Source organism: Thermobia domestica, chromosome 13, assembly GCF_964235325.1.
Source record: "Thermobia domestica chromosome 13, izTheDome1.hap1.1, whole genome shotgun sequence".
Taxonomy (NCBI): Eukaryota; Metazoa; Arthropoda; class Insecta; order Zygentoma; family Lepismatidae; genus Thermobia; species Thermobia domestica.
The window spans coordinates 134,662,251-134,672,793 of record NC_137466.1 but is presented as its reverse complement, the minus strand read 5'-3'; the positions used below and the strand labels follow the sequence as shown (position 1 = coordinate 134,672,793).

The 10,543-nt window shown below is 35.6% G+C and overlaps 1 protein-coding gene across 2 annotated transcripts in view; it reads right to left on the bottom strand.

The window, feature by feature from the left end:
• Positions 1-6,932: 6,932 nt before the first annotated feature.
• Positions 6,933-10,543, bottom strand: part of zyd (sodium/potassium/calcium exchanger zydeco) — a 328,654-nt gene continuing 325,043 nt past the window's right edge. For both annotated transcript variants that reach the window (XM_081736516.1, XM_081736517.1), the window contains exon 9: positions 6,933-9,651. In XM_081736516.1, the coding sequence (XP_081592642.1) occupies positions 9,320-9,651 (332 nt within the window). In that variant the 3' untranslated portion in view covers positions 6,933-9,319. The remainder of the gene's footprint in view (positions 9,652-10,543) is intronic.

The following is a 10,543-nucleotide window of genomic DNA, read 5'->3' as shown; positions in this document are numbered from 1 at the left end:
ATGGACAAAGCGGAATGCAGAACAGTGATTTGATTCCTCTTTCTGCAAGACAAAACTCCGAAACAAATATACGAGGAAACAGGGCCGGATCCAGGATTTTCAGACACGGGGTGCACGAATAACTATCATCACATTTGAATTAAATTTGATTTTTAAAATGCCTTTAGGCATCTCTGGTGTGAATGAGGAATTGCCCTGGAAATACTTAATGCCTACTTTCGGTGAATCTTTTTCCTTTAACCTTCAGAATATTGCAAAACTCCGCTTTCGTTTAAGCCCAAGCAGATACATGACAGCACAAATTTTCGGGAAGTGTTGTTATTTTTTCACTGCTAGCTTCTCACTTTAGATAGTGTATATATTTATAACGAAAAGGGGTGCATGTGCACCTTTGCACAACCACCCCTAAAATCCGGCCTTGCGAGGAAATGTTTGCAGTATATGGTTATGTTGCTGAGTGTGGTACAAATGCTTAAAAAGTGGTTGAACAAGCAATGAATAAAGAAAAGTGTGGTAGACCTTCAAGAGCGGTGAATGAAAAAATCATAAGAAAAATTGAAACTCTCATAAATGAAGATCGTTGGATATCCATCAAAGGAATATGCTAAGACGTTCAGCTAAGTAGACACTCCGTGGAAACTATCTTACATGATCGTCTGCATATGGCAAAGGTATCTGCACAGTGGGTCCCGTGTCTGCTGACATTCCAAACGCAAGAAAATCTAAAGTGCTGAAGACAATTGTTGAATCTGACTTATCTATGTGTATTTTACTTATTTTTTCAACAAGTGGCAAACAGAAGAGATGTAAACTCATCACTTTGATCCAGAAGGCAAAGAAAGTCTAAAACAATAGAAACACTGTGACTTCTAATCCCTTAAAAAAGGCAAAAGTCAAAATATTTGCAAATAAGATCATGTTGTCTGTGTTTCGGAATGAACTTTATGTTATCCTGACGAATTTCATAAAATACCACACAGTTACTGGAGAATATTACGCAAGACATCTGGCTACAGTCTGTGACAAAATTAAACATTGCAGACGAAGAATGCTGTCTATGCATCTCATTTTGCTCGTCAAAACACGTCAGTGTGGCTATGTTGTTTTGCCTCATCCTGCATGTTTTTCGTATCTTGTGCATTCGGACTATTTCTTCAATAATGTAAAAAAAAAGATTTTTGGGTGCCAAGCATTTTAAAGATCACAATGACGTCATTGCCGCGACAGAGGCATGGCTCAATACCCAATCTACAGTTTTACAAATATGGCATTCTCAAGTGCCTGCAACGATGAGTAAAATGGGTAACTGAGTAGTGACTATGTAGAAAAGACATAAAATTTAAGTTTCATCTTTTTCCAACTATCCGAACTAGGTGAATATGAAACCTTTTTACCTTCCCTCCTGCCGTACGTATTAATTTTGATTTTTTTTTCTATTTTCATATGTGTTAATATCACATTAAACAATGATACTTACTCAATGCAATTCAAATATTTTTGTTTCGATGTGGCTCATTAAAGAAATTTGTATTTAATAATAATAGCATTTATGTACTAAGTGAGAAACAAGAATGTAGAGTCAGGGGTAAAAGTGGATTTGCAAAAGTAGGAGGACGGTAGGTAGCGGCATGACGTCACACCGTCCCCTACCTATCTTTGCCCATGTAATTTCTTAGGAGCTGGGGGGACGCCGTACATATTTTTTGGAAGTGGGGACGGCATCTCCTCGCGTTCCTCTGCACTTTTACCCCTGCGTAAAAGTTAGTGTCTCCTCGAACATTCTCTCATCCTACCCTTATTCTCGCTAGAGGCGTGGATCATTACATGCCAAACATAAAACACTGTGAAAGGAACACATTCGAGCGGTTACCATTGCAAACAAATTCAATTCTGCTTAATAAGGTGAGATAAAAGGACATTTGGAAATTTGCAGAAACGTATCCGATGCTATCATCAATATGAGGTTTGAGCTGGATGTTGATACTGTTAATACAAGTTTCACTGTGCCGTGTGTGTACGCTAAAAATTTCTAATAGCAGTTTCGTACTCATTTGATATGTTATATAACGGTTCTATATTGTCATACTTTCAAGCAGGGTTGGAAAAAATAGAGTTTTCTTTGAAAAAGAGCAAAACATGTGTTTAAAACATGAAAAAGGTGTTCAAAATGTTTTAAACATGTTTTAAAACACTGATTTTAAACTTATTTCAAAATCATGTAATAACGTATTTATTAAGACTTTTTTTCTCTTACAACTAATCTTTTCATTTATTTTATTCTTGTTAAGACTACACTGTGTTGGGTACAGAATATTTCAGTATAGATTAGCAATTCTCAACTTATTTTATATCACGACCTCCTTCTATTACACCCTCTTGCCAGTGACTCTCGTAAGTACTTTCTTGGTTGTAATAAGCTTCTTAGGTAGATTTTAAAATCTACCTAATAGAGATTTCACACAATCTACCAAATATACATGGTAAAACAAAAGTCCTCACCATCCGTGTGTGTTGAGAACGGGTTGAGTAAGAAAGGCGAAAGTTGGAAGTGGTCTGACACATCAGATGCTGCTATCAAGCATCATGGCGAACATCTTTGATTGGTATTCGAAATTTCAAATGCAACGGGAGTAATGTTACATGTTTCAAGGCTAGAATTTTACCGGAAATATGGTTGTGCGGTTATTTTAGAGCTAAAGCAAGTCATTTCGGAGTTACCAGTTCTGAAAGTTTTCTAGCTGTCTTTAGGGACTAAGCTCACGTTTCATGGAGACAGGTAAGATTTTTGTAACAAAATTTGATTACTATTTCAGAACACTGATGCTAATGAAATTATTTTAAAATAATAAATTTTCGAAAAATAATGCTTGAAGCACACTTCATGTTGTGCTAACTTCAAAATATTTTCTGCAAGCCTATGCAATTGGTTGCTTTTTCAGTCAATAGTTCATTGAAGAAAGGTAATATTTGGGGCATTCAGACCACAATGGATCCAAATCCATTTTCAATAAAGTTCAGTTTTGCTCAGCAAATGAATTGTATTTCAAAACGTAATATCTTCGCAATTATAAAACCAAATGTAACTAAAACCATGCGAAAAGATGTGGGATAGTTTCATATGACAGCAAATCTCCAGGAGCTACGGAATTCTCTAGGTGCATTTCTCCGCTCGGGCTCAACTTGAGTTACCAATATTTTCGCAGGACTACTTTTATTCATCATTTATTCAAAGTTCCTCTGGGGGAACTCGGAGATGATCATTATGTATCTGCAATACTAGCAAACTACTATTGTCCAAAAGTGGCATGGAATGCGGGAGGCCAAGTGGTTGTTTTGCAGCATTGCCGCTCGCAGGGTTCAGTGGAGACAGACTGGTCCCAGATCAGACATGCTCATACAAGGTACCTCATCAGTATCTTTGAGGCATCTTAACTGATAGGACGGTGACTGCTAGCACATGCAAGTCAATGTGGGTCCAAGTTTGAGCCCCCAACACTACGCAATCGATTATTGACATCTCTACGTTCCTTATTCCTCTGATATGACTACCCACGACACTTGCTCATCGTCGAGAGCATTTTAGGTTGTGTCGGAAAGGACTACAATGACGAGGTGCATGGAGGGTGGTAATTTTCGATGATGAGATTTGTTTCTGTCTTGGACATAATGATTGTCATGAACCTGTCAGTAAATCTGCAAGTAAGCTTGATATCCTAGCAAGTATTCACATTCGCCATACATGATACACGCCTGGCACTGATACACATCCCACTCGTCTCTGATGGTCATTCGGGGGAGTATAACTAGTGTAGCTCTCCGATTTTACTTTAGGACGGCCACATATTGGCCAGAAGAAAGATAGCCAAGTCGAGACAGAGGGAGGCAGGAGAGGATGCTGAGAAGAGACTTGAGCGCTACTCACAGTATGGAACCTCGGCTCGGCTAATCTGTCCTCTTGTCAATATACGGCTGACCTTAACTTTGTGGAACTATCTTCTAGTAGGATGCACCCATACTGCCAGGGTAACCTAATATGGGCTACTCTGCATGAGCCTTCTAACCTGTTCTTCCACTTAGATTTCCAGACCTTAACCTTATCGAGGAGCACATTAACTATAGTGGAACGGCACCTAACCGTCAACCAAGCTCCGCCAATGACAAAAGCAGAGCTACGCTATGGTCTACAACGAATGTGGGATACTACAACGCCACGACCGATTACCATCACGAACCGCTTGCGTGACAACTCAGGGTAAAGTTATATGTGCTGCTAAGGTGAGTACATTGTTCTTAAACGCAGTGTGTGCAATGTTTGGAAATGAAATGAAATGAAATCTTTGAGTTTTACGTTCCACGCTTATGCCGGCTAGCTAGGAGACGGTATGATGAGAAATGAATGAAATGGTGGAATTAAGAAAGTGGAAGGAAACGGGAGAACCCCGAGGAAACCCATGCACACGGTGTTTGTCCACCTTAAAGTTCACTTGGCGGGAACAGGGTTTGAACCCGGCTCTACCACTGAGCCACCGCGGTCCCTTGTGCAATGTTCGGATCGTCCCACGAGCACTAGGGGTCACTACCACCTTCCATTCTCTTCTATATAAGTTTAGGCTTGATCTGGACTGAAGCTTGGCATGAATTCCTATTGAATGCTCTTAAATGAGTTTCCACCTATGCATTTCCATGTTTATAAACAAGAAAAGGAAAGAAATTGGATGGAGTGTCTTATTGTGTCCATTGCACTGTTAAAAGCTATTGTGCAATTTCTTCTGTCCAGCTAATTGTTTTTGCTTACTTGTAGTTTCTGTTCATCACTGAAGTTTTGTAAGATGTTGAACCTACAATTTATTATTTATTTATTTATTTATTGAACAAATTCCCAGATACAGCATAACTTTGCCATTTTACACAGGGATATGCTAACAAAAGAAAGAAAAAAAACAAGACAACAATAACATAAAAAAAAGAGTGTAAAAGTAAAACTATTCCGTCAAAACTCGTTTAATTGCTCTTTGAAACACTGGGTAGCTCGAAAAAATGTCCACATCAGTTGTTAATTGATTATAACAGTTTGGTATTCTATAAACAAGAGACCTCTGTATAATAGCCAACCTAGGACGGGCAAGATGGAATAGGTGGGTATTCCGGGTGATGCGGGAAGGGACACGTAAGGATAGTTCCTGAAGTAATATTTCCGATCTTAAGTTTCCATTAACTATTTTATGTAGATACTTCAGGTCAGAGATAATTCTGCGTACTTCAGGAGTCTGAATATCAAGATGTCGCAAGAGTTCCTTCTTAGATAATGATCGAAGTGCAGGAACACGAAAACGGACTATAGCGAGGAAGAAATTGAGAACAGAATCAAGTCTGGAGAGATGTGTAGGTGCTGCCATGGCCCATATGGGAGAGCACTATTCGATCTTGGGCGCTATTAAAGTTTTATAAAATGTTGCTAATGAAGAAACAGTGCGTAGTTCGGTGAATCGGTAAAGAAGTCCCAACATGCGCATTGAATTCTTTAGTATTGAGGAAATGTGGTCAGAGAATGTGAGTTTTGAATCAAAGATGACACCAAGATCATTGAGACTAGCAGAATGTGTGATAGGGGAATCGTTGATATGGTATGTGGAGGGAACTGGAGACTTTTTCAAGATAATAGTAATACTGTCACATTTCTTACTGTTGAGTTTCAAGTGCCACATTTCACACCAGCTTATAAGGTAATTTATGTCTTCCTGTAGAGCAATTGTGTCATGGAGACACGATATTTCTCTGTATAACTTACAATCGTCAGCAAAAAACAAAAGGCCACTAGGTTGAGCTGATAAGTGCGTGTAGAGATCATCCATATACAGGACAAACAGCAGAGGCCCAAGTACACTCCCCTGAGGCACCCCTGAGATCACGGGTTGGGGGTTAGAAGTCTCCCCTGAAAGAACAACTTTCTGTTTACGGTCCTTCAAGTAGCTTGTGATTAGAGAGAGAAATTTAGAGAGAGAATGTACATTAAATCTATTGGAGAGCTTGTAGACTTTCACCGGAATTAGCCTGTTCATTTACTGTCTCCTAGTAAGTTTCCTTTACATACTTTTAAACATCACGTTTCTTTAGGTAAAAGGAGACAATTATCAAGAGAATAAAATGGTTGCTGAAACAACAATGAATGGCACCATACCTTGAGAAAGATTCGAACCCATAATAGATAGACCTTCCGAATTCTAGTCTGATGATTCAAGAATTCTTGACCATACCAGCTGGCTTGTAGCAAGTTTTAATGCTTGTTACCATCCATTTCGTCCTCAGCAGTTATGTTAAGCACCCATGCTATGTAATTTGTATTCAGCAATCTTTGTTCAAAATTCAAGAATATACGACTCAAAGACTTCTGTAAACCATCCTTACCATATGCTTTATGTTCAGCGAAATTATTACATCTTCATATTTGTATTTGGATAACTCTGATAATCTCCCTTATTGTATGGGCCTTCTGCTTAGTGACTTCTGTTAATCTTTTCCATGTATTTTTCGTTGAAAGCTTAATCATTCTAACTACATACATCGAGCTCAGAATCCTCAATTAGTGGCAAAGCTACACTTTTTCTGTCTAACAATCTATATGATTTATTTTGATGCTTTTTAATGGATATTTTTGTAATCGGAAGGAACAAACATTTCTAAACTTCTTTTATTTTCATATATAAAGTATGATACAAGATTTATAACAAAGAGATACAGATTTCCAGTTTTTCTCGTAAATTAAATAAGAACAGTAAATTAAATTGTAACAAATAATCTTAATTTACAAAAAAAAACGTATCTAATTTCTTGGCTTATATAAGATGCCTTATATTTAAAAAAATACGTTTAGTTGCTTAAAAATTTTTTATACTTACGAATACCTAGCAGTATAACTTTTTTTTTTTTTACAATTTGGAAATATTTAGTTATCTTAAATATCTTCGTTGTAATTTCTAATATGAAAACTCGAAATAAATAACTTGAGCATTTCTTTGCATCTAAACTATACTCATATTGCTGAAATTAAAAAAAAAAAAACTTGTGACATTTTACAACTGAAAGATATGCTCACACGCAAAAAAAAAATGTATCTATTTTCTTTATGTAAGATTACTGTTTAGTATCCTTAGCACACTAGCACACTGTAGTGAATACAAAATTATGAAACATCTTCATAACTCATGACTATCGTTCTTAAGTATATGTTCCAAATGTTAATATTGTGTAATAGTTTTTCAAACAATTTCAAAGAAAGTTGAATTTACCTTAACTAAATGTTTAAGTTATTTACACGTAATATTAAAATAATGCGTAAGAGTCTAATCGCCAGCCAAAACACGTATCTCCCCTTTCATATTAATAACTTCGGAAAAAAGGGACCCCACTTTGGGTGCTTAGTATAAAAGGAATGTAGTAGTTCGTAGCTTACCGAGAACGGTACTAGAAAGTCCATTATTTCCGAAGTTATTGACAAGAGATCAAAATACAAGGATGTATGTATTTATGCTCACGACTTACATTCTAAAGGCATAAAAACGGTTTTTTAAAACAGAAATATTATGTGGTTTACAAAATATTATCTATTCATTGTCAAGGAGAAAAGTAAAAAAAAAAAACATTTCCCTTCATACATAACTTTTTAATGTGACTGTATTGTGTGATATATACAAAATAATTGTATTGTCATGAATTTAGACAATATATTAAATTCCAATTGTTATATAATTGAGTGGAGTCATGAACAAGAACATTCAGAAATTAAATTTATTGAAATGTAGACAACCTCCATATAATTCATATCCAGAATTTTTAACCGGGTTAAAATAGTATTTGTATCCAAAAAATGTAAATAAACAAATGTTAACACAAGAAACTTTTCTTGCTGATATCGTATTATTAACGAATGCCTTTCCATTCTAAGTACGAAACATCACGTAAAAATGTCCTTGACGAAACATAAAATAAAAATGTCCTTGTTTAACTGAAAGGTAAACAAAACTTCTAACTTTTCGTAAAGAACAAAACTGAGCTCTTTCATATTATTATTATTGTTTTTTTAATGTTTGATAGATGCACAGTTTCAATAACATGTCTTTGTGCTAAACAATCTTGAAGTTAAATTCTCAGTAACAAATCTTAAAATTTGCCTCTAGTATAGAAATCTAACTAAAAATGTATACTGAACAATAGTTTTTGTCCTAAGTACGTTTTCAACGACTTTTAGATTTTAAGTCAAAATAATTACGTGACATATATATTCAACTAAAGAATTCAACACAAGTTTATCTTATCCACTTAATTTCTCATGAAATTACATATTTTGCCATTCGAAACAGGATCATGTCTAGATGACTACGGATCAACCAAAATCATCAACTCGCATATTCAAAGTTAGATAGAACAAAACTTTAAGTCTTTTTCTTTTAAATGACATAAATGAAGTATGGACATACTAATCGTAACAGTAATCAGAATCCAATTCATATAAAATGAGAGCTAAATGAAAATTAAACTTTGTAAATACTAACTTTAAAACAATAAACTATTTTCGATTGAGAATATTTTATACTAACTAGTTTGTACATGCTAATAATATTGCCATTATAATAATTGAAATATAAAAAGGATGAAAAATGTAGTGTTCAGGATTTTCAATTGTATGTGTTAACACCCGTAAAGAATAGTTGCTCACATTATTGCCACGTATCAAACGTGACAAAAGAAAGACCTAGAACGTTTTCAAATGTTTAAACACAACTTCTTCGATGACGTCTTATGTAATGTTTAAAGCAGAACAACGTGGCAAGTAGTGTTACTTCATGAGATCTGATCGAAAAGAATCTTTTCTCAAGACTTTACGTCCTGCTTCAAACTTAGTATTATTCTCAGTGAGAATTATTTTTACATGTATATTTCAAATAAGAAATGTCGTACTAGTGGTGAGGAAAATAACATATTGACAGTATGTAAGAAATTATTTGCATGAAGAATTCTGAATTTCAACTCACGCTGGCTAAGGTCACGACCATTAAAATCAAGAGTTTGTTTTCACGCTTATTCAATTTTAAGTACAAGGTATAGTTTTTAATCTGTGGCATTCTGTGAAAATAGCCGTCATTGTCAATAAAACAAATACAACACAAACCAAGGAATTATTCTCTCAACGAGTCCACATGCACTACAATATTATAGCAGTTTATGCACATTTGTGTTTGATGTTAATGCTTCATGCCATTCACAATATTTTTTAAAAAAAAATAAATCTTGCAAAAGTCCCTTCAACAACAAAATTCGTTCCTCACCTTCCACATGTGGGTAAATTCACCACAAAGAACACATTCAATTCAATAAGAGTAGCAATCACAAGGAACACAAAATACATTGCAAGGCAAGCAATTCCAACATTTCTATCGAGTCGGAAACGGTTGCACGAAAAGGCGATGTACAGCAACAACAGTGTCGACAACAAAGAAATGGCACTATACTCTAAACCACTAGAGTTTATTGCAATGAAGTGTCCGTTTTCTTTTGGAAAAAATGACGCTTTGATTAGCCATGGAAGGCCCAAACACAGTAAAATATCGAAAGTATTAGATCCTATAGAATTGCTGATGCCCATCGAACCATGCCCTGAAAGAAAGAAGGATGTATTATTAACAGGAGAAAATAATTAATACTACATTCACAAATATTAATACATTGTTCTACTTTAACATTTTTTGCTAACATTGAACATCATCATTTAAGCAAAAGCAAGCTTATGACATAATTTACTTTATTTATTCTGACAATAAACCTAGGAGCAATCGTAAAAAGGAAAAAAAAAATAGGATCAATATTAACAGACTAAAAGCATATTCACGAAGAAATTAAATGTCGACTAAAAGTAGAGAATTCGTGTTATTATTCAGTCCAAAACCTTTTGTCGTCGCGAATTCTGTCCAGTAATTTGAAGCTTAAAAGATATGAAACGATAATCATGCCTGTTGTGTTGTATGGCTGCGAAATATGGTCGTTTACTCTGAGGGAAAAAAACGCAGGCTGAAAGTGTTTGAAAACAAAATCCTAAGACGAATATTCGGACCCAAGAGAAACTGGAATGGTGAATGGCGGAAACTTCATAACGAGGAACTACATAATTTACATCGTTTACCAAACATTGTTAGGGTAATAAAATCTAGGAGGCTCAGGTAGGCAGGCCACTATGAAAGAAAGTAGGAACGCTTTCAAAGTTTTAACTGGCATTCGAATCGGAAAACGACCATTAGGAAGACATAGATGCAGATGGGAGGACAATATTAAGATGGATCTCGCAGAAATAGGAATACAAAGTAGAAACTGGATCCATGGCAAAAGATAGAAGCCAATGGAGAGCTTTTGCGAATGCGGCATTGAACTTCTGGGTTCCCTAGGCTATAGAGCTAATTAGTTTATCCTAACAATGGTACCATTATATTGAACTTTAAACGGTAAGTTTATAACATCCAGTAACCTTGACAGCAAATAGGATATCTACGCAATG